The following is a 25,796-nucleotide window of genomic DNA, read 5'->3' as shown; positions in this document are numbered from 1 at the left end:
GCGTATGATGCAAAAATAACATATACTGTCTGGGATAATAATAATAATAATAATAATAATAATAATAATAATAATAATAATAATAATAAATTTAATTGGTGTTAATAGTACCTGCAGAAACAATTAAAAAATAGCTCTAATAAAGACCGAAAGAGTTTTGCTAATAAGTGACAATAAATGCATTTCTTGGCTAGATTAATTTAACTATGAACTGTCTGCAGTATTTTGGTAACTGGCATATGTACATGCGAAAAGTACTTTGCATGCCGTTAATGTTACAATTACAATGAATAATTCATTTACTAACACCATCAAAATCAGAAATATCTGATTCGCCAAATGAGGCAGCCATCAAAATCACATCACTCTGTAAGGCACTAAACGCCACGTTATCTTGGCAGGTCGTATATTACACCCAGTCAGCCGGAGGAGAGACGGATGGCATGCACTTAAAAATACTGCTAGGTAGAGTGATTTCAACTAGCCATAAGAGTTAGCACTGACAGTGTAGAGTCCCATCTAGCGACGCTGGCGAGTTAGTCCCACACTGATGCCAACACTCTCCTTTGATTAACTTATTTCTCCCTCTCCCTGGGTGGTTCTCGCTCCGACCTATGAAGAGACAAACTAAAGAGGTTTTAAAATGTAGGTCCTATCAAAGGAGTAAGAGTTCGTGAGAGGCAGTAGAGGAGTTTTGAGGTGTTAGAGAGATGTAAGGCAACATGGCAGTAGCTGGTGACTGGCTGCTGGTACGGAGACAAACAAACCAGAGAGCGTGGAGGACTGAACAAGTGTACGCGCACGCTCTCACACACGTTATTCTTTCCTCTTTTATCATCATGAGTCGATGGTAAGACCTGGATATACTGTGTCCATAATAAGCTAATCAAGTGTGTGCGTCGACCGAGTGAAATGGCGAGTGAAGAGTGTGGGAAGTGGGCGATTAACAAAGGATTTTGTGGGTGTTGTGCCCCTCCTGGCGTGGTGGGGGACCCGCATACATGCCACTTGACTATACTACTGCTCACACCACCCATCATCATGCTCTGGGATGTACCCATCACCATGCTCTGAGATGTACCCATCACCATGTACACTGCGCTAGCAATATCGACGAGCACAACAATAGTGATCATGATGTGGATGGCAACAAAAGTGTTTTCTCCATGCTGAGTGTGGTGGTTGTAGTGCTCGGCTCTGCTGAGAGGACCTGGGGTCGAACCCCCCACACGAGAGAGATATATGTACACTGTCTCTTAACATATAGTGCCCTTGTTACCTACCAGTGAATAAATAGCTGGCAGTTAGACGACTGTTGTGTGTAGCATCCTGGGGGAAGACCTAAACCGGAACCCAGTGGGAATAAACCACATTGATTAACCTTAATGAAGTTGTCCTGGGTTACTGACCTTTCAAACTTAGTAATCCTAATATAATATTCATCTAAAACGGCTGTCGTTTAGCAGTTCTTGTAAGGACGTCTGACTCACTCCTGATGCATCTGGGAATTTCATCATTTTGTGTGCTCTCAAAATGTGCACTTTCATGCTTGAAGGAAAAGTTCATGGTGAACGTTTATCCCAAGATGAGCCGTCCTAAATGTGTTTATATAATCTTATTACCAACCATGAGTATTTTTTTAATTATAAATGTTTTATTTAGGGAATGTACACAAATAGATTTACAAGCAGCATTACATATTTTGTACAATAATTGAGGGAGCACAGCTACTATATATATATATATATATATATATATATATATATATATATATATATATATATATATATATATATATATATATATATATATATATATTATAACCTTATTATAACAAGAACAATTTATAATAGCCTAACCCAACTAAATATATTTTAGATATGTTTACAATAATTTAATACTAAACAAACACAGTGAAATATATTTTTTTCGTTAGGTTCAGAATGATTTTGGCGAAATTATTGCATACACAAATTTTCACTTGTCCTATATGGCAAGATGAACGTTGCTATTTAAGCCAAGATCGCAAGTTCTGCCTATTCGGCACGACATTATATATATATATATATATATATATATATATATATATATATATACATATATATATATATATATATATATATATATATATATATATATATATATATATATATATATATATATATATATATATATTATATATATAATATATAATATATATGTATATATTTATATATATATATATATATATATATATATATATATATATATATATATATATATATATATATATATATATATGTCGTGCCGAATATGTAAAACTGGTCAATTAGCAAGAACTCATTTAAAATTAAGTCCTTTCTGAAATTTTCTTTTATATGTTTAAAGATATATTTTTTTCATTAATGTTAATGTAAAAAATTTTAATTTTGCACCAAAAGAATCTTAGAAAACTTACCTAACCTTATTGTAACAAGAACAATTTATTTTAGCCTAACCCAACTAAATATATTCTAAATTTGTTTACAATAATTTAATACTAAACAAACACAGTGAAATATATTTTTTTCGTTAGGTTCAGAATGATTTTGGCGAAATTATTGCATACATAAATTTTCACTTGTCCTACATGGCAAGATGAACGTTGCTATTTAAGCCAAGAACGCAAGTTCTGCCTATTCGGCACGACATATATATATATATATATATATATATTTATATATAATATATAATATATATAATATATATATATATATATATATATATATATATATATATATATATATATATATTATATATTATATATTATATATTACATATATTTATATAATATATATACATATATAATATATAATATATATATATATATATATATATATATATATATATATATATATATATATATATATATATATATATATATATATATATATATATATATATATATAACACGCATGCACGCAAGGCGGAGCCAGGAGCTGCGACTCGACTCTTGCAACCACAGTTGTGAGTACACAAGCGCGCTATACATACAGATGAATATACACATACATAAATACATTGCATTCATACATTTAATCAGAGATAACTGATAAAAGTCAGTGTGACTTATTTCTGTAGGGATTCTTTTCTAACCATATTTTGATGTCAGGCAAAAAAATATTTACCATTTATATTATATAAAAAAAATACTGTGCAAGTTTAATGAGATTTATACAAGTGGTTACCAGTCGAGTGTTAGGACCAGTCACATGACAGTGGACTAGTTATCTTTTTTTCCTCTTAAACGTAAGGGGGCAAGAAAGTTTACTTAGGTACAGATACACATAAGTACTACAATTATCTACTTAGTAACATGTCTAAATTACCTAGGACAACCCATAAAAGTCAAAGTGACTTATAATAATAAAATTATTTACTGCAAGTACATGTACAGGGTATACAGGCCTAACTGATATCAATGACACTACTATATAGAAAGCCGCTTGTTAATGCAGAGCATTTCGGACAGATTAGGTCAGTTTTGTCCCAGGATGCGACCCACACCAGTCGACTAACACCCGGGTACCCATTTTACTGATGGGTAAACATAGACAAACGGTGTAAGGAAACACGTCCAGTGTTTCCACCTCTTCGCCGGGAATCGAACCCAGACTCTCCCCGTGTGAAGCGAGAGCTTTTGCCACCAGGCCACAGGGCTATAGGGGATGGGAGGGCTCTCTATCCAAAGAATTTGAGCTACTTTCTCTGTCCTTGGATCGAGTCGAATTGCCTCCCATTTCCCCAGGCGTTGTTTGACTTCTATTGGCTCATCACTCTATAGTGAAGTCAATAAATGAAAAAAATAGTGTTGTTCCTAATCCAAAGCTTAAGAAGATTTGATCTGATTTAGATCATTAGCTGAGTAAATTTAATTTGGTTCCAGGTCTATAACTGGTTAGAATTAGCCTCTAGACCTGAGTAGACCTGATCATGTCCAAACCCTAAACAATGGGTAGGCAACAAAAACAGACCTAGTTTGTCCGTAGACACTGACCTGGCAAGACTTGATCTGGTCACTGACCTATATCCGTCTAGACTTGCTCTTTCTACAGATCTATACTTGGCAAGACGTGGTCTGGCCCCTGACATAACTGGACAGATGATGTGGTCTGGCCCCAAACCTAATACTGAATAAGCCATATGATTGGATAATTTTGACCCAGACCTTCGTAGACTTGGTATGGTCCCAGACCTGTAACTTTCAAGACTATATAATCCCAGAACTCTATATGGCTACACAGCCTGAACGCAAACCTAGTTGCACATGGGAGCTGTTGATATATATTTATTTTATTTTAGCATATATTAAACATTAATATATTCAACGAATATAAATTTATAATGTATTCTTAATTAAATACTTAATACTGTATTAATTGTATATTGAAATAATACATGTACTTAGTTACCATTGCACTGAATGCTATGTAGAAAATAAATATACACAAGCAAATAAAAATATGTATACAGAGTGAATGTTGATTAGGAGATTGTGAGAGTGAGAAAGATGGAGCAGTGGGAGGAGAAATTGGGTAAGAGTGATAGTGAGATGGGGGAGGAGGAGATAGAGACAAGGGGCAGCGATAAGACGTGAGAGGGGCGTACGTGAAAGAATGAGGGAAATGGAAGAGGGAGTGTGGGTGAAAACGGAAATGGAAGATAGTGTAAAGGAGACAAAAGTGTGTGGAAAAGATGTGTGTGGGGAGGGAGAAGTGGTAGTGCGGGAGAGACCAAAGGGAGTGTGGATGAGAGAGGAGGAAGTGTGTGGGGGAGAGCAGAGGATTTGTGTACAAAAGAGCTGTATAGCCCTTGTGGCTTAGCGCTTCTTTTTGATTTTAATAATAATAATAATGTGTACAAAAGAGAGAGGGTGTACTTAGGATGGATAATGAGAACATTCAAGACAAGAGATGCCAAGCCAATGATGATCCTTTTTAAATCACTCTTAGGATGGATAACTCACTTTTAGGATGGATAATGAGAACATTCAAGACAAGAGATGCCAAGCCAGTGATGATCCCTTTTAAATCACTTGCTCTCTCTAGGCTGGAATACTGCTGTATATTAACCTCTCCATTCAAGACAAGTGAAATTGCAGATCTAGAGAATGTACAGAGAACATTTACTGCACATGTAAGTCCCAAAAAAACCATACCCCGGCCGGGATTGAACCCGCGGTCATAGTCTCAAAACTCCAGCCCGTCGCGTTTGAGACTCTATGACCGCGGGTTCAATCCCGGCCGGGGTATGGTTTGTTTGCAATCGTGTCATTACGATTTCGTGAGTCATGTAAGTCCCGTCAAACACCTTAGCTACTGGGAGCGCTTGGAAGCATTTGACTTGTACTCACTGGAGCGTAGGAGAGAGGTGCATCATAATCTACACCTGGAAGATCCTGGAGGGACTGGTCCCTAGTCTGCACACACAAAGCAAAAAACTTGGCAGGCGATGCAACATGCCCCCAGTGAAAAGTAGGGGGGCCATTAGTACACTAAGAGAACAATAAGTGTCCAGGGCCCAAGACTGTTCAACACTCTCACACCAGCCATAAGGAGAATTACCAATAGATCCCTGGTTATCTTCAAAGAAGGTGCTGGACAGATACCTGAAGCCAGTGCCGGATCAGCAGGGCTGTAGTTCGTACGTTGGACTACATGCGGTCAGCAGTAACAGCCTCGTTGATCAGGCCCTGAGCCACCAGTAGGCCTGGTCATGGACCAGTCCGCGGGGGCGTTGATCCCCGGAATACCCTCCAGGTAGACATATATGTGGTTGCAGGGGTCGATTCACAGCTCCTGGCCCAGCCGCTTCATACTTCTTCTTAAAGCTATGTATGGATCCCGTCTCCACTACATCTCTTTCCAGACTATTCCACTTCCTGATAATTCTGACTGAAGAAATACTTAATAACATCCCTGTGACTCATCTAAGTCTTCAACTGCCAGTTGTGACCTCTTGTTGCTGTGTCACATTTCTGGACCATCCTGTCTCTGTCCACCTAGTCGATTCCTCTCGGTATTTTATATGTTGTTATCATATCTCCCTATCTCTCCTGTCCTCCAGTGTTGTCAGGTTGATTACTCTTAACCTCTCCTCGTAGGACGTGCCCCTTAGCTCCGGGACTAGTCTCGTTGCAAACCTTTGCTCTTTCTCTAATTTCCTGACGTGCTTGGCCAGGTGTGTACTCACCTAATTGTGGTTGCATATGTGTGTGTGTGTGTGTGTGTGTGTGTGTGTGTGTGTGTGTGTGTGTGTGTGTGTGTGTGTGTGTGTGTGTGTGTGTGTGTGTGTACACGTACTCACCTAGTTGTACACGCCTAGTTGTGGCTGCAGAGGTCGATTCACAGGTCCTGGCCCCGCCTCTTATGTACTCACCTAGTTGTACTCGCCTAATTGTAGTTGCAGGGGTCGATTCATAGCTCCTGCCCCCGCCTCTTCACTGGCCGCTACTGGGTCACTCTCCCCGCATCATGAGCTTTGTCATACCTCTGCTTAAAGCTATGAATGGATCCTGCCTCCACTACATCGCTTCCCAAACCATTCCACTTCCTGACTACACTGTGACTGAAGAAATACTTCCTAACATCCATGTGATTCATCTGTGTCTTCAATTTCCAGCTGTGTCCCCTTGTTGTGTCCCATCTCTGGAACATTCTGTCTCTGTCCACCTTGTCAATTCCTCTCAGTATTTTATATGTCGTTATCATGTCCCCCCCTATCTCTTCTGTCCGTGTGTGTGTACTCACCTTATTGTACTCATCTAATTGTGGTTGCAATTGTGTGTGTGTGTACTCACCTATTTGTACTCACCTATTTGTGGTTGCAGGGGTCGAGTCTTAGCTCCTGGCCCCGCCTCTTCACCGGTTGCTACTGGGCCCTCTCTCTCCACGCTCCATGAGCTTTATCAAACCTCGTCTTAAAACTGTGTATGGTTCCTGCCTCCACTACGTCATTTTCTAGGCTATTCCACTGCCTTACAACTCTATGACTGAAGAAATACTTCCTAATATCTCTCTGACTCATTTGTGTCTTCAACTTCCAATTGTGGCCTCTTGTTTCTGTGTCCCCTCCCTGGAACATCCTGTCTTTGTCCACCTTGTCTATTCCATGCAGTATTTTATATGTCGTTATCATGTCTCCCCTGACCCTCCTGTCCTCCAGTGTCGTCAGGCCGATTTCCCTTAATCTTTCTTCATAGGACATTCCCCTTAGCTCTGGAACTAACCTTGTCGCAAACCTTTGTACTTTCTCTAGTTTCTTGACGTGCTTTATCAAGTGCGGGTTCTAAACAGGTGCTGCATACTCCAGTATGGGCCTGACATACACGGTGTACAGTGTCTTGAACGATTCCTTATTAAGGTATCGGAATGCTGTTCTCAGGTTTGCCAGGCGCCCATATGCTGCAGCAGTTATCTGGTTGATGTGTGCTTCCGGAGACATGCTCGGTGTTATACTCACCCCAAGATCTTTCTCCTTGAGTGAGGTTTGCAGTCTTTGGCCACCTAGCCTATACTCTGTCTGTGGTCTTCTGTGCCCTTCCCCTATCTTCATGACTTTGCATTTGGCAGGATTAAATTCGAGAAGCCATTTGCTGGACCAGGTGTCCAGTCTGTCCAGGTCTCTTTGAAGTCCTGCCTGGTCCTCATCAGATTTAATTCTCCTCATTAACTTCACATCATCTGCAAACAGGGACACTTCTGAGTCTAACCCTTCCATCATGTCGTTCACATATACCAAAAATAGCACTGGTCCTAGGACCGACCCCTGTGGGACCCCGCTCGTCACAGGTGCCCACTGTGATACATCATTACGTACCATGACTCGTTGTTGTCTCCCTGTCAGGTATTCTCTGATCCATTGCAGTGCCCTTCCCGTTATATGCGCCTGATTCTCTAGCTTCTGCACTAATCTCTTGTGAGGAACTGTGTCAAAGGCCTTCTTGCAGTCCAAGAAGATGCAATCAACCCACCCCTCTCTCTCGTGTCTTCTGTTATTTTATCATAAAACTCCAGAAGGTTTGTGACACAGGATTTGCCTTCCATGAATCCGTGCTGGTTGGCATTTATACTCTTGTTCCGTTCCAGGTGCTCCACCACTCTCCTCCTGATAATCTTCTCCATAATTTTGCATACTATACACGTCAATGACACAGGTCTATAGTTTAGTGCCTCTTTTCTGTCTCCTTTTTTAAAAATGGGAACTACATTTGCCGTCTTCCATACCTCAGGTAGTTGCCCAGTTTCCAGGGACGTGTTGAAGATTGTGGTAAGTGGCACACACAACATATCTGCTCTCTCTCTAAGGACCCACGGGGAGATGTTGTCCGGTCCCATTGCCTTTGAGGTATCGATGTCCCTTAGCAGTTTCTTCACCTCCTCCTCATCTGTATGTATGTCATCCAACACTTGTTGGTGTATTCCTTGCTGGTGTCCCCATCTGGTCTGTCCCCCCAGAGTCCTTCCTGTCTCTACTGTAAATACTTCCTTAAATCTCGTGTTGAGCTCCTCACATACCTCTTGATCGTTTCTTGTGAGTTCTCCACCTTCTTTCCTCAGCCTTATCACCTGGTCCTTGACTGTTGTCTTCCTCCTAATGTGGCTATACAGCAGTTTCGGGTCAGATTTGACTTTCGATGCTATGTCGTTTTCATACTGTCGCTGGGCCTCCCTCCTTATCTGTGCATACTCGTTTCTGGCTCTTCTACTAATCTCCTTGTTTTCCTGGGTCCTATGCCTCCTGTACCTTTTCCATTCTCTGTTGCACTTAGTTTTTGCCTCCCTACACCTTCGGGTAAACCAAGGACTCGTTTTGGTCTTCCTATTATTTCTGTTTCCCTTGGGAACAAAACTTTCCTCTGCCTCCTTGCACTTTGTTGCCACATATTCCATAATCTCGTTTACTGATTTTCCTACCATTTCTCTGTCCCACTGAACCTCCTGCAGGAAGTTTCTCATACCTGTGTAGTCCCCCCTTTTATAGTTTGGCCTGACCCCTTCAGTTCCTGTTACCTTCTCCACTTGTAACTCTACTATATAATCAAAACTCAGAACCACATGATCGCTAGCTCCAAGGGGCCTCTCGTAAGTGATGTCCTCAATGTCTGAACTGCTCAGGGTGAACACAAGATCCAGTCTTGCTGGCTCATCCTCCCCTCTCTCTCTGGTTGTGTCCCTGACATGTTGATGCATGAGGTTTTCAAGTACCACATCCATCATCTTGGCTCTCCATGTTTCGGGACCCCCATTTGGCTCCAGGTTTTCCCAGTCGATCTCCCTGTGGTTGAAATCGCCCATTACCAGTAACTTTGCTCTGCTCGAGTGAGCTCTTCTTGCCACCTCAGCCAGTGTGTCCACCATCACCCTGTTGTTTTCTTCGTACTCCTCTCTTGGCCTCCTGCAGTTCTGTGGTGGGTTATACATCACTCCAATGACTACTTTATGTTCTCCGGACTGAATTGTACCTACAATGTAGTCTCTTTCTCCAATCATGTCCATGCCTTCCATTTCCTCAAATCCCCATCGGTGCAACCCCTCCTCCCCCTCTACTCCTTCTATCTTTCCTCAGGATCTGATATCCCATTGGGAAGATTGTGTCTGTTATTGTCTCAGCGAGTTTTGTTTCTGTGACTGCTATGATGTCTGGGGATTTTTCACTGATTCTTTCGTTCCACTCCTCATGTTTATTCGTTATTCCATCCGCGTTTGTGTACCAAACTTTCAGTTTCCTTTCTATCATTGTGGTCATGCAAGAATATTGGGGTTGCGGGAGCGAGATCCTTGGTGGGGGCCTATATGGGGCTGTGGTGTAGGTGGGGTTTGTGATGATGGGGGTGGGGTCAGAATGTGTGTGTGTGTGTGTGTGTGTGTGTGTGTGTGTGTGTGTGTGTGTGTGTGTGTGTGTGTGTGTGTGTGTGTGTGTGTGTGTGTGTGTGTGTGTCTGTAGTGTAGTGTAGTGTGTACTGTGTACTGTGTACAAAGGAAGATAAAGTTAAGACGAGTGTGTATACAAGGGGAGATAATGTGAGGGAATAGCTGTTGTATGTAAAGGGGTAGATACTGCGGGAGGAGCGATAGAGGGGAGGGAGGAGAGTGAGGGAGGAAATAAGATAAGGCAGGGGGGAGGGGGAAGAATGTATATAGAGGGACCACAAGTGAACAGCGGTCAGCACATTAGGTCATGATAGATTATGAATTATGGTATTGATGTGGATTGGTGGCAAGGAAACACGTGCAATGTGTGTTGTGATTTTCAATTGAGGGATCTTATGAATATTGAACATTTAGTCGAATAACAATGTCTTGTGCTTCCCAATAAAATTCTTTTGCATACTGTTTTCATTCAGTGCTGTACATATTGAATAGAGATACAAATCAGTACATGGGGATATGTATTGCTTTACTAGCTCTGTTTTATCACTTGCCTGTCCTTATTAATATTGTCTTTACAACCTAGGAGGCCTGGTCTGAGACTGGGGAAGATAACACCACAAATACTATACTAAAAGCCAAAGGTGTACTTAGAGCGACTGCAACCTTTGAGGCTTCTCAGACCAATACCTTGAAGGAGATCCTTGATTGTGGTGAAGGGCTCTTGATCCAGGGAATTGGAGCTTCCCTCCCCTTCCGCTGCTAAAGGCTGATTACCTCTCGTTCAAATGGCACTGTATAGCCCCTGGGTTTAGTGCTTTCCTATGGGTAATAATATTAATTATCAGACCCGATAGCCTTGCTAATATGGCTTCAAACCATTGCTTGCAGCCTGATTACCATGATAATTTGTTACAGGATTTTTCGCTGGGTCCTTAGGTACTTCTTTAGTATGCAACCTGCAACAGTCGACTAATTGCTAGGTTACAGGGCAGCGGATGTTAGGAGGTTTGCCTATACATCTTGCCCCTCAGGAATTGAACTCGAGTTCTTGCTGCCATCCATATGCTAAGACACTGAATTATCCAGGAGGAAGGATATGTTCATTAATGTATATTGTTTATGGGTTATAATTTATGACTGGTAGAACACTTAGGATTCTCACAGTACTTCAAATAATGAGTAGTGTGTCCCCAACAGGACAGAACTCCTCTGTGCAAAGTACGTGTAAAATTAGTTTAAGATCCAGCCAGTTTAATTTTAATTTCACAGTATAAAATGGAAGAAAAAATAATCATGTTTAATAGATACAAATATAATTATGGAACCTATAGTATGCTCATTTTGAGTGTCATACTGCTGTACCATACTTTAGTGGCCATTTTCATGGGCTTACCCTCTCAGCTTAACGTTACGCAAGAACATAAGATAAAAGGAACTGCAGCAGGCCTACTGGCCCATGCGACGCAGGTCCAAGTCTCCCACCGGCTTAAGCCAATGACCCAACCTAGTCAGGACAGGTCACATCCACTTAAGGAGCACGGCATCAGACCTGTTAGCACAAGCTAGTCAGGTCCAACTCTCACCCACCCACATCCACTCATGTATTTATCTAACCTATTTTAAGCTACTATGACGGTACTCGGGAGTATGGTCTACTCATCCACGACTCTATTACCAAACCAGTACTTTCCTATAACCTTGGCTGTATAGTCCTTGTGGCTTAGCGCTTCTTTTTGATTATAATTCCTATAACCTTCCTGAATCTGAATTTTCGAACTTAAAAACCATTGCTGCGAGTCCTGTATTGGCTAGATATCTTTAGCAAGCTATTTACATTTCCTTTATTTATTCCTGTTTTCCATTTTACACCTCGATCATATCCCCCCCTAATTCTACGCCTTTCTAGAGAGTGCAGATTCAGGGCCCTCAGTCTATCCTCAGAGGGAAGATTTCTGCTACGTGGGATCAACTTTGTCATCCTCCTTTGTATGCTTTCCAGTGCATTTATATCCATTCTGTAATATGGTGACCGAAACTATTCAGCATAAGCTAAATGAGGCCTAACGAAAAATATATAGAGTTGAACTATCTGAGGACTCCTATTATTTATGCTTCTTGATATGAAGCCGAGGATTCTGTTAGCTTTATTGTGAACACTTATGCACTGTTGTCTTTGTTTTAGATTACTGCTAACCAGAACTCCCAAATCCTTTTTGCAATCAGTAATATTAAGATCTACATTATTTAGTTTTTATGTGGCATGGTTATTTTCCTGTCTGATGTTTATAACTTTGCATTTGTCTGTATTAAACTGCATCTGCCACTTCTCCGACCACTGCATCCGTCTATACAAATCTTCCTGGAGTGCTCTAATGTCCGCGTCAGAATGAATTGGACGGCCTATTTTGGTGTCATCGGCAAACTTGCCCATGTCACTTTATATACCCTCATCTATGTCGTTTATGTAGATTGTGAACAAAAAGGAACACTGCTCGTGACACATCCCCACTCTCTTCCCATTTATGCAAACGCTCTACTACCTACCTGTCAACTATGCCTCTGTCCAGGAAAAAAATTCTATTTCGTGTGCCTTAATTTTCCTCAATAGTCTCTGATGTGGGACTCTGTCAAAAGCCTAACTGAAGTCCATATGCACAATATCATATTCATTACTATGATCTACCTCCATAAATACCTTAGTGAAAAAAGTTAATAAATTCATAAGGCAGGAATGTCCTTTCATAAAACCGTGCTGAGATTAATTAATCAATTTATGCCTTTCAAGATGGCTACGAATTGCCTAGGCAGTTATTGATTCCATAAATTTTCCCACTGGAGGTTAGGCGTATTGGTCTATAATTCGAAGCTAAGGACCTGTTCTCTGCTTTGAAAATAGGTATCACATTTGCCAGTTTCCACTTATCTGGCACTATGCCAGTTTGTAATGATATGTTGAAAAGATTAGCTAAAGATTTGCTAAGCTCCTCTGCATTCCTTTAGAACCTTTGCGTACAGTTCATCAGGACCTGGGGATTTCTTTGGTTTTAACTTATCTATTTGTCTAAGGACCATGTCACTTATGACGCTAATCGTGCATAGTTTATCATCCTGTTCTACATAATTTATTATTTCTGGAACATCGCTAGTATCATCCCGTGCAAAACCTGAGAGGAAGTAAGCGTTAAAAATTTTACGTTTCTTTATCACTGTCGGTGAGCTGACCCGAGTAACTTTTGAGTGGGCCTATCTTGTCCCTAATCTTACTTCTGTATACCAGAAAGAATCTTTTTGGGTTAGTCATCGATTCCCTTGTGACTTTAACCTCATAATTTATCTTTGCTTTTCTTGTATCTTGGATCAGGCTTCCTTGTTAATTACCTTTTCAACCAGGCTTACTATTAGGCCACATAGCCATCACATCTTGGTTGATCTGGCACTTGAAAACCTATACACTTTCGGGACCAGGAGCTAAGACTCGACCCCTGCAACCACAAATAGGTGAGTACACTTTCTCAGGCAGTGCCCCTGATCTGATGGTAGCAGATTGAGGAGTCATGGGCCATGGATGGTGATAGTGTTCTCGTTTTGTGCCGATGGTATCCCTGCTTTTCAGTGGGTTTATTTTAATTTCTGGCCCAGGGCTGGACTCTGGGAGTAGAAAAACTCTAGAATCTCTTCAAAGATATATCTGCACTGCATTACCCCCTCCCTCCCACCCATCCTCCCTCCCTCCCTGCTCTCCCATCCTCCCTCCCCTCCCATCCTCCCTCCCTCCCTGCTCTCCCATCCTCCCTCCCCTCCCATCCTCCCTCCCTCCCCACCCTTCCTCCACTCCCTCCACTCCCTTCCCTCCCCTCCCTTCCAATCCCCTCCCTCCCCCTCCTCCCCCTCCCCACCCTCCCCTCCCTTCCCTCCCTTCCCTCCCCTCCCTCCCCTCCCCTCCCTCCCCTCCCCTCCCCTCCCTTCCTTTCCCTTCCCTCCCCTCCCCTCCCCTCCCCTCCCCTCCCCTCCCCTCTGCACTGCATTACCCCCTCCCTCCCACCTATCCTCCCTCCCTGCTCTCCCATCCTCCCTCCCCTCCCATCCTCCCTCCCCTCCCATCCTCCCTCCCTCCCCACCCTTCCTCCACTCCCTCCACTCCCTCCACTCCCTTCCCTCCCCTCCCTTCCCTCCCCTCCCTTCCAATCCCCTCCCTCCCCCCCCTCCCCCCCTCCCTTCCCTCCCTTCCCTCCCTTCCCTCCCCTCCCCTCCCCTCCCCTTCCCTCCCCTCCCCTCCCCTCCCCTCCCCTCCCTCCCCTCCCTCCCCTCTCCTCCCTTCTCTCTCTCTCTCTCTCTCTCTCTCCTCTCTCTCTCTCTCTCTCTCTCTCTCTCTCTCTCTCTCTCTCTCTCTCTCTCTCTCTCTCCCACCCTCAGTGAAAAGAAGGGAAGCCACAGGCACAATACAAGAACGCTATATCAACATCTGTGACCAGACTTCAACCTACTACTAGGAAATTTCAGAAATATTGCCGGATCAAATGTAACAGCCTTCAAGGGAAACTGGATCTATACCCTAGGTTGCAGAACTGGGGTAAATTACTCCAAACGGGGTAAAAACAAAAATCTCGGGGGTAATGAGGGCTCAATAAACATAAATAAAATTGCACAAAAATTTATTATTTAATAAGCGAAGCAAAATATGAAAGATATATTTTTCAAACAAATAATTTTTTGTTTCAGGTTTCTCCAAAACCTGAAGTGAAAATGTTTTAAATAGACTTCTTTAATTCCCTAATGAGATTTTTATTAAATTTGTCTGTTACTATTTTTAATTTCATGCTGTTTATTGTTTCATTTTATTATTTTCTCTTTTCTCTTATTAAGTTGATTTATCACATGTATTACATGCTTTTCAGCTTGTATGAATGCTCCTTTTATGGATTCTGTGGCTTTCAAGTCTAGTGGGTAATTTTCCTGTACACAAATTTGTTTTGGGGTAATACCCAAAAAAGTTTGCCGCCGTCTGGTTTGTACCTCTCCGGCATACTAGACCAACTTGGCTGGGTTGGTGGTCTGCCAGCAGTGACAACCTTGTTGAACAGGCAAACAGTAGGGGCTCTGGTGGCCTGGTGGTTAACGCTCTCGCTTCACACGGTGAGGGCCTGGGTTCGATTCCCAGCCAGAGTAGAAACATTGGACGTGTTTCTTTCCACCTGTTGTCTATGTTCCCCATCAGTAAAATGGGTACCTGGGTGTTAGTCGACTGGTGTGGGTCGCATCCTGGGACACTGACCTAAGGAGGCCTGGTCACAGACCGGGCCGCGGGGGCGTTGACCCCCGGAACTCTCTCCAGGTAAACTCCAGGTAGGGAGGCTGGGTCCAAGGCTAGGGTACAGGAGTATGAAAACTTCCAAAATAGGTCACAGGGGAAAAATCTCCTTCCTAGAAGATATTATGTAGTGTGCAGATTTAGGATCAGACCCTAGAGTATCTTCCATGAAAAATATAAATACAAGTTAAATATATTTATATTTGAGATATAGTACAGTATCAGGTATGTCTTGTCTCTTCTCAGAAGAGTACATTCTAAGTACTGTACGTACTCTTAAATATGCCCAGTACTGTAGGGTCTCTGCTTAAGACAATGAGTTCCTGAAAAATCATTGTAAGTCTTATATTCAGTTCTTTTGTTAAATAGATTAATGCATTCCCAAGCCATAATCCTTATCTAATTTCATTTAATTTTTTTCCAAGAATTTTTACCCGGCCGTTTCCAACCGAGGCAGGGTGACCGAAATGGAAAGAAAAAGCTTTCATCATTCAACACTCATACATAATCACTCTTTGCAGAGGTGCTCAGATGTAACAGTATAGACGTCCCTCCAAACTGCCGATTTTTGCCTATTACCTAATTGAAAAAGTTGTTGTTTTTACTTGGATAGTATTAGCATTCTATGGCACTCTTTTTCTGGTGCTGGTGTATCTTCTCATATAATTAGATGACTTCCCAGTGCAGCAACCAGAACAATGCATCACACAGTATATAAATACATTATTCATTGACAGTTGTTTATTATGACTTAATTTCATTACACTGTAAAATACCTTTTAAATATTCCATGCATATTATTAAATACTATATATGTTGAATGTATTTTGTATATGTTGTAACTCCATGCTAATACTGTATGTACTATAAAAGAACACAAAATATGGGATGTCCTGTTGGTATAAGAAGATTCAAAAGAAATTTAAAAATAATGGATCATAGAAGTAACAAAATTCTGGATGCAATTGATGTTTCTGTTGCTTCGAACATTATCCAGCCACATATTTATAATAATAATAGTAATAATAATAATAATAATAATAATAATAATAATAATAATGATAATATCTGTAAAATCTGTTAAATCATAGTCCATTAGATCCCTTTGAAGAGATTCAGGGAAGCCGGCAGACCGGACTTGAGTCCTGGAGATGGGGAGTACAGTGTCTGCACTCTGAAGGAGGGGTGTTAATGTGGCAGTTTTGTAAGTGTAGTGTAAGCACACCTTTGGCAAGACAGTGATGGAGTGAATGATGATGAAAGATTTTCTTTTTCGGGCTACCCTGGCTCGGTGGGAAATGGCCGATGTGTTAATAATAAAAAATAATGTATAAAAAAGCAGCTTATGTGCTCTCCCCATTATTGCAACACTATTTAACAAATCTGTTGATTCTTCAACATTCCCATCTATATTCCTACAGAACTAAATATCTACAGACCAATATCTAACTTGCCTTTCTAAAATCTTCAAAACAATAATATACATATAAACAAATCTACTCCTACCTCCTATCCCATAACATACTGAACTGCTGTCAGTTTGGGTTTAGGCCGAAAAAAAGCATGAGTGATGCAATTATTCAGATGCTCAAATTACTGTATACAGCAATTGAAAAGATGAATATCCTCTGGGGTCCTTCATAGACCTACAGAAAGCATTTGATACAGTAGACCACAATATCTTGCACCTAAAACTAGAGCATTATAGGGTCAGAGGACACTCAATTACCAAAAATCTTATCTTAGTGGTAGACACCAGCATGTATACACAAATGGCATGACCTCCAGTACTCAGCCTGTAGGTTTTGGAGTGCCACAGGGAAGTATCCTTGGTCCTCTACTCTTGCTTATTTACATCAATGACGTCCCAAATGCATCACAACTCCTTAAACCAGTTCTATTTGCAGATGACACCACTTACGTCTTCTCCCACCCAAACCCTACTATACTTAGTAACATTAGACAGTGAGCTACCTAAAATATCAAAATGGATGACTACCAACAAATTCTCAATATAGACAAAACCTACTTCATGCTTTTTGGAAACAGCATTAAATATCCAGCTAAATATATCGATAAATGGTTCACCCATTACAAGGCACACTGAGGACAAATTTCTAGGTCTCCATCTTGATTGTAATCTTAAATTTTAGACCCACATCCAGCATATAACTAAGAAAGTTTCCAAAACAGTAGGTATCCTTTCCAAGATATGATACTATGTACCCCAAAGGGCGCTCCTTACTTTATATCACTCTCTAATATACCCTTACTTCACCTATGGCATTTGTGCTTGGGGATGTACCACGGCCATTCACCTTACTTTAATAATCCAACTTAATGCTGCGGTGTGGATGATCACAAACTCTAGTACCGGACAACATACCCCACCACTCTTCATAAGCTTGAATGTACTAATATACAAAATATACACACTTACCACTGTGCCTGCTATATATACAGAACATTCAACTCCAGTATCAACCCTCCACTCAAACTTCTCCTAGACAACTTCAGCAGAACACATAGGCGTAACACGAGGCACAAAACACTTTTTGACATCCCTCGTGTCCGTCTCACACTATGCAAAAATGCAATGCACATGAAGGGCCCGAAGATCTGGAACTCTTTGCCTAAAACAGCAAGAGGTCCCCTACCCACAAATCAATTTAGGATTACACTAAAAAATCATCTAATCTCTCAATAACAATCATACCCACACTATGCTAAACTCTAACCAAATTTAAAGCAACTCTCCCAAATATTTTGTTTTCCCTTAACTATTAAGCCATTATTACAGACTTTAAAATGTATACTATTTGTATCATACATTGTACTACCTCATATTAATAATAGAGTAAAGTATTGAATATTTGTATTCTACCAGTCTTCACCTGTCTAGACTTAAGTTGTTTATAAGTATTAGGTTAAGTCTGCCCGAAATGCCTTGGCATGATAGTGGCTTTCTTTGCACCAGTCAAATTATGAAATGCAGTATAAACACACATTGTAACCTTAGCAAAGAAATTTTATTTTATTTTATTTTATTTATTTCTGTATTTCTGTATATCTTCGTAGAGAATATTTTATTTGTAATTAGTCATGCATGAAAAATATTCAGCCCAGAACGTGGGAAACAAAGCCACCTTCCTGTTCAGACACTTTTGACTTGCTAATGGCTAGGATGACCTCAATATCATCCAGTTTTCATTCCTGCTTTTTGTAGGTTGTGAATTGTTCCAGCTATGATACTGTGACTTTTCTTCATTTGTAATTAACCATTGGGTGGGGGGATACACTTTTAATTAACTTACATAGACAAATTATGCAATATGCAGCATGCATATATATATATATATATATATATATATGTATATATATATATATATATATATATATATATATATATATATATATATATATATATATATATATATATATATATAGGTAGTAGGTTGGTAGACAGCAACCACCCAGGGAAGTACTACCGTCCTGCCAGATGACTGTGAAACAAAAACCTGTAACTGTTTTGCATGATGGTAGGATTGCTGGTTTCTTTTTCTGTCTCATAAACACGCTAAGATAACAGGGATATCTTGCTACTCCTACTTACACTTTGGTCACACTTCATAGACACGCACATGCATATATATATATACATACATCTAGGTTTTTCTCCCTTTTCTAAATAGCTCTTGTTCTTTTTTATTTCTTCTATTGTCCATGGGGAAGTGGAAAAGAATCTTTCCTCCGTAAGCCATGCGTGTCGTATGAGGCGACTAAAATGCCGGGAGCAATGGGCTAGTAACCCCTTCTCCTGTATACAATTACTAAAAAAGAGAAGAAGAAAAACTTTATAAAACTGGGTTGCTTAAATGTGCGTGGATGTAGTGCGGATGACAAGAAACAGATGATTGCTGATGTTATGAATGAAAAGAAGTTGGATGTCCTGGCCCTAAGCGAAACAAAGCTGAAGGGGGTAGGAGAGTTTCAGTGGGGGGAAATAAATGGGATTAAATCTGGAGTATCTGAGAGAGTTAGAGCAAAGGAAGGGGTAGCAGTAATGTTAAATGATCAGTTATGGAAGGAGAAAAGAGAATATGAATGTGTAAATTCAAGAATTATGTGGATTAAAGTAAAGGTTGGATGCGAGAAGTGGGTCATAATAAGCGTGTATGCACCTGGAGAAGAGAGGAATGCAGAGGAGAGAGAGAGATTTTGGGAGATGTTAAGTGAATGTATAGGAGCCTTTGAACCAAGTGAGAGAGTAATTGTGGTAGGGGACTTGAATGCTAAAGTAGGAGAAACTTTTAGAGAGGGTGTGGTAGGTAAGTTTGGGGTGCCAGGTGTAAATGATAATGGGAGCCCTTTGATTGAACTTTGTATAGAAAGGGGTTTGGTTATAGGTAATACATATTTTAAGAAAAAGAGGATAAATAAGTATACACGATATGATGTAGGGCGAAATGACAGTAGTTTGTTGGATTATGTATTGGTAGATAAAAGACTGTTGAGTAGACTTCAGGATGTACATGTTTATAGAGGGGCCACAGATATATCAGATCACTTTCTAGTTGTAGCTACACTGAGAGTAAAAGGTAGATGGGATACAAGGAGAATAGAAGCATCAGGGAAGAGAGAGGTAAAGGTTTATAAACTAAAAGAGGAGGCAGTTAGGGTAAGATATAAACAGCTATTGGAGGATAGATGGGCTAATGAGAGCATAGGCAATGGGGTCGAAGAGGTATGGGGTAGGTTTAAAAATGTAGTGTTAGAGTGTTCAGCAGAAGTTTGTGGTTACAGGAAAGTGGGTGCAGGAGGGAAGAGGAGTGATTGGTGGAATGATGATGTAAAGAGAGTAGTAAGGGAGAAAAAGTTAGCATATGAGAAGTTTTTACAAAGTAGAAGTGATGCAAGGAGGGAAGAGTATATGGAGAAAAAGAGAGAAGTTAAGAGAGTGGTGAAGCAATGTAAAAAGAGAGCAAATGAGAGAGTGGGTGAGATGTTATCAACAAATTTTGTTGAAAATAAGAAAAAGTTTTGGAGTGAGATTAACAAGTTAAGAAAGCCTAGAGAACAAATGGATTTGTCAGTTAAAAATAGGAGAGGAGAGTTATTAAATGGAGAGTTAGAGGTATTGGGAAGATGGAAGGAATATTTTGAGGAATTGTTAAATGTTGATGAAGATAGGGAAGCTGTGATTTCGTGTATAGGGCAAGGAGGAATAACATCTTGTAGGAGTGAGGAAGAGCCAGTTGTGAGTGTGGGGGAAGTTCGTGAGGCAGTAGGTAAAATGAAAGGGGGTAAGGCAGCCGGGATTGATGGGATAAAGATAGAAATGTTAAAAGCAGGTGGGGATATAGTTTTGGAGTGGTTGGTGCAATTATTTAATAAATGTATGGAAGAGGGTAAGGTACCTAGGGATTGGCAGAGAGCATGCATAGTTCCTTTGTATAAAGGCAAAGGGGATAAAAGAGAGTGCAAAAATTATAGGGGGATAAGTCTGTTGAGTGTACCTGGTAAAGTGTATGGTAGAGTTATAATTGAAAGAATTAAGAGTAAGACGGAGAATAGGATAGCAGATGAACAAGGAGGCTTTAGGAAAGGTAGGGGGTGTGTGGACCAGGTGTTTACAGTGAAACATATAAGTGAACAGTATTTAGATAAGGCTAAAGAGGTCTTTGTGGCATTTATGGATTTGGAAAAGGCGTATGACAGGGTGGATAGGGGGGCAATGTGGCAGATGTTGCAAGTGTATGGTGTAGGAGGTAGGTTACTGAAAGCAGTGAAGAGTTTTTACGAGGATAGTGAGGCTCAAGTTAGAGTATGTAGGAAAGAGGGAAATTTTTTCCCAGTAAAAGTAGGCCTTAGACAAGGATGTGTGATGTCACCGTGGTTGTTTAATATATTTATGGATGGGGTTGTAAGAGAAGTAAATGCGAGGGTCTTGGCAAGAGGCGTGGAGTTAAAAGATAAAGAATCACACAGAAAGTGGGAGTTGTCACAGCTGCTCTTTGCTGATGACACTGTGCTCTTGGGAGATTCTGGAGAGAAGTTGCAGAGATTGGTGGATGAATTTGGTAGGGTGTGCAAAAGAAGAAAATTAAAGGTGAATACAGGAAAGAGTAAGGTTATGAGGATAACAAAAAGATTAGGTGATGAAAGATTGAATATCAGATTGGAGGGAGAGAGTATGGAGGAGGTGAACGTATTCAGATATTTGGGAGTGGACGTGTCAGCGGATGGGTCTATGAAAGATGAGGTGAATCATAGAATTGATGAGGGAAAAAGAGTGAGTGGTGCACTTAGGAGTCTGTGGAGACAAAGAACTTTGTCCTTGGAGGCAAAGAGGGGAATGTATGAGAGTATAGTTTTACCAACGCTCTTATATGGGTGTGAAGCGTGGGTGATGAATGTTGCAGCGAGGAGAAGGCTGGAGGCAGTGGAGATGTCATGTCTGAGGGCAATGTGTGGTGTGAATATAATGCAGAGAATTCGTAGTTTGGAAGTTAGGAGGAGGTGCGGGATTACCAAAACTGTTGTCCAGAGGGCTGAGGAAGGGTTGTTGAGGTGGTTCGGACATGTAGAGAGAATGGAGCGAAACAGAATGACTTCAAGAGTGTATCAGTCTGTAGTGGAAGGAAGGCGGGGTAGGGGTCGGCCTAGGAAGGGTTGGAGGGAGGGGGTAAAGGAGGTTTTGTGTGCGAGGGGCTTGGACTTCCAGCAGGCATGCGTGAGCGTGTTTGATAGGAGTGAATGGAGACAAATGGTTTTTAATACTTGACGTGCTGTTGGAGTGTGAGCAAAGTAACATTTATGAAGGGATTCAGGGAAACCGGCAGGCCGGACTTGAGTCCTGGAGATGGGAAGTACAGTGCCTGCACTCTGAAGGAGGGGTGTTAATGTTGCAGTTTAAAAACTGTAGTGTAAAGCACCCTTCTGGCAAGACAGTGATGGAGTGAATGATGGTGAAAGTTTTTCTTTTTCGGGCCACCCTGCCTTGGTGGGAATCGGCCGGTGTGATAATAAAAAAATAATATATATATATATATATATATATTTTTTTTTTTTCAACAAGTCGGTCGTCTCCCACCGAGGCAGGGTGACCCAAAAAAGGAAGAAAATCCCCAAAAAGAAAATACTTTCATCATCATTCAACACTTTCACCACACTCACACATTATCACTGCTTTTGCAGAGGTTACCAGAATACAACAGTTTAGAAGCATATACGTATTTAGATACACAACATATATATATATATATATATATAAATATATGTAAATATATATATATATATATATATATATATATATATATATATATATATATATATATATATATATATATATATATATATATATATATATATATATATATATATATATATATACATGTATCTGATTTTGTTCTTTTTTTATTTTCAGGAGGAAAGATCCCTTGGAGGTGTGTGGGGGTAAACATGCCAATGCCACATTAGAATATCATGAATGTGTGTGCAAATTTGACTACAGACCTCAAGCAAAATTTCATTATATTCAGGCACAAAAGTTTAAACACTGTTTGTTAGCTGATGAGATGAGAAGAATTGATAATTTTCAGCTGTATGTGATAATTGCTGTTGTTGTTGGTGTAGTATTAATATTTGGGGTTGCTGCATTTTGCTCGTGTAAATGGTACCTCCAGACCAATGACAATCCCTGTGGTTGTTTCCCTTGTTGCTCTTGCAAAAAGAAAAAAAAGAAAAAGAAAAAATCTTTAAATAGTGAAGATGAATCTCCACATAACCTTGGAATTGAAAATGGGAGTCAAGCTTGGACTCCAATACGTTTGGTACCAAATAAAGATGCTGTTGATTGTAGGTCACAGCCCAGACAAGTGACAAATGAAATGAGTAGTGATGATAGTCCAGGATTTTGCATGAAATTTTGTTTAAGTGATCCAGTTCAGGATTGTTGTGAGTTCTTTGACTGTGACATAATGTGGAGAAAGAAAAACATTTACACCATACCAATATTTGGTCGGCGCAAGCAACCTCCTTTGCAGCGGAGGCCAACACGCCCAGCCCCTCCCCCACCTAAGCCATCAGTGTCAGTACCACCAATAGTAAAGTATCCAGAACCTTTTCATATTGGATATGATGGTGAAGTAGAGTGTGAACCTGTTCCAGAAGCTCCTCCATCACCAGAACCTGTGCGAATTGAACAGCCTAGAGCCATGTATGTTGATCCCCTAGCCTTCTTACAGAGACCTTTCTTAAAGCCTACCAAAGACAAAGTAATGGAAGAGGAACCAGAGGCTCTTTACAATAAAATGAAAGGATTTGTATTTGGAAAGGCAAAGAAGAGTTCAAGTGTAGCTTCTCTTAATATAGTTGGGGTTTCCAACAATCCAGATGCAGTGAGCAACACATCAAGCAAGAAGAGCAAATATAGTAGGACTGGCAGTTTAGCATCATTACATAATCTTAGTGATGAGCAGCTTGACTCCAGTTATCATAACAAAAGGTCTATGAGTCTGGCTTCTTTACATGTGGCGGAAGAATCTCCCAAAAAAATGGCACCGAAGGGTCTATTTAGCAAGTTCAGTATAGGCAGAAGTAAAGGCTCTCTTCACAATATTTGTGAAGATGATGTTCCTCCTTCATTAAGAACTGATGAGTACATTGACTTGGAAGAAATGTCTAAGCGTATAGAAGCAAAGATGCAGGCTGCACAAAATGGAACTCTTGGAAATGACATTAGTAGAAACCCAGTGATTAGTGCTTCTGTTGGCCCAAGTTCTACCCAATCTGCTGCTACTGGTTCAGATTCATGGACACCAAATTTTGTTCCAGCTTCTGCATATGATGGTTCACCAAAGACAAGAGGCACAGTTTCTTCTTTTTCCCCAAAATCACAGCAGAGCACTTCTCAAGGTTCCCAGCAGGGGATTCCATCATATAACGATTCTTTGTATAGGTCACAACACTCCTACAGTTTTGATGAGGACATCCATGTTGGAGAGAATGCAGGCAGAAACTACTTTCCCCCTGTACCTGCTACAACAGAAAGGCCTGCAGTACCTGCCAGGATAGCCATTGGCACACCCATTAGTGGCACTGGTACTCTAGGTAGACCTAAACCTGTAGTTCCACCAAGACCTCCAGGAAGTGGAAGCAATTCTCCAAAACCTCGAGCACCACAACCACCATCCTCAGGGAGACCGAGTCCTGTAGTAAAGCCCTCAGCTCCCCCTCCCCCACCTCCAGTTATTACACCCATAGAGTCCTCCCTCTGAGGAACGTGGTTGGGCTTAGGGTTAATTGTAATGTCAGTGAAGATTGGTGTAATGTGTATATTACATGTACAGTATATGTGTATTATAATATTCCTCCTTGAATTGCTGCTCAAACTCTATGCCAAGATAATCATGAGGAGTTTTAGTACTCATGAACTACAAACATGTCTTTCATATGCTCATGTTACATTTGTCTCATGACTTACATTTGTAATATCATAGTCCATGTATCATATTATTCATTGCTACTGGAGATAACATTATTAAAAACACAAAAAACTATTATTCAGACCAAAGTGTAGGATAGACAGGACATTTAAAGTCACCCTGAACATATCACTCATTGTAAGTACATGTAACATGAATGTAGATCTGAATTTATTAGGTAGATATTGTCTGATGTTAATGTAAAATATGATGGTAAATTTTTATTCATATTGCTGTTTTTAACTAACACAGCAATTGTATAACATTCTTTGTGTGAACTGGATTGGTGATCATTGCTTTGGTATAAACTTCAGCTGCTTATTTAAAGACTGCTCCTCTTGAAGATAACATGCAATAAATTTTTAGCCTTGCAGCTCCCCTGTTGCTATTGTAAAGTTGTTTTTTCATGTTATTTTCTAAATACAGCCTCTCCTCACATAGCGACGTACTCGTTTACCAACGCCTCGGACTTACGACGGGCTCTGACCAGTATGCATAACTATACAGTATGATGAATATTAGAGCTGATTTCCTCTATTCTGTTTATTACAATATACAGTATGCTACTGTATAGACATTTAAAAATATACCAGAAATGTTATAAATGGTGTAGAGGTGACATTAAAACAATATAAAAAATAGTTGACACAAACCCACTACCATTATAGTATGCTCCTCATTTAGCGACAGATTTGTTTATCGACGTGTTCTTAGGAACGGAGCTCCATCGTTAAGTGAGGAGAGGCTGTATTGCACTTAAAATTACTTTTTTTATAAAGCTCATATGTAATGCTAGTTAAATCTCTTGCATACCACGTGCATAATTTATCGTGAAAAATAATAAATCACCAGTCAGTCATTCTCAGCTGTTGTATAAAATTTGACATTAAACTTGGCGACCATTATTGATTATAGCACAAGTGAATATTCTTTGACCCACTATTGCTGTTTTAAACAGTCTACTTTTTTGTAAATACTGTACTATAAATAACACACACACACACACACACACACACACACACACACACACACACACACACACACACACACACACACACACACACACACACACACACACACACACACACACACACACACACACACACACACACA

General features: G+C 40.4%; 1 protein-coding gene across 1 annotated transcript; it reads left to right on the top strand.

The window, feature by feature from the left end:
- The first annotated feature begins 707 nt into the window (after window positions 1-707).
- LOC128693494 (proline-rich protein 12) lies at window positions 708-25,218 on the top strand. Its single transcript, XM_053783198.2, has 2 exons — window positions 708-850; window positions 22,625-25,218. The coding sequence occupies exons 1-2, from the start codon at window positions 723-725 to the stop codon at window positions 24,474-24,476; spliced, it is 1,980 nt and encodes a 659-aa protein (XP_053639173.1). The 5' UTR covers window positions 708-722; the 3' UTR covers window positions 24,477-25,218.
- The last annotated feature ends 578 nt before the right edge of the window (window positions 25,219-25,796 follow it).

Source organism: Cherax quadricarinatus, chromosome 57, assembly GCF_038502225.1.
Source record: "Cherax quadricarinatus isolate ZL_2023a chromosome 57, ASM3850222v1, whole genome shotgun sequence".
Lineage (NCBI taxonomy): Eukaryota > Metazoa > Arthropoda > Malacostraca > Decapoda > Parastacidae > Cherax > Cherax quadricarinatus.
The sequence above is the reverse complement of the archived record's forward strand: the minus strand, read 5'-3'. Positions and strand labels throughout refer to the sequence as shown.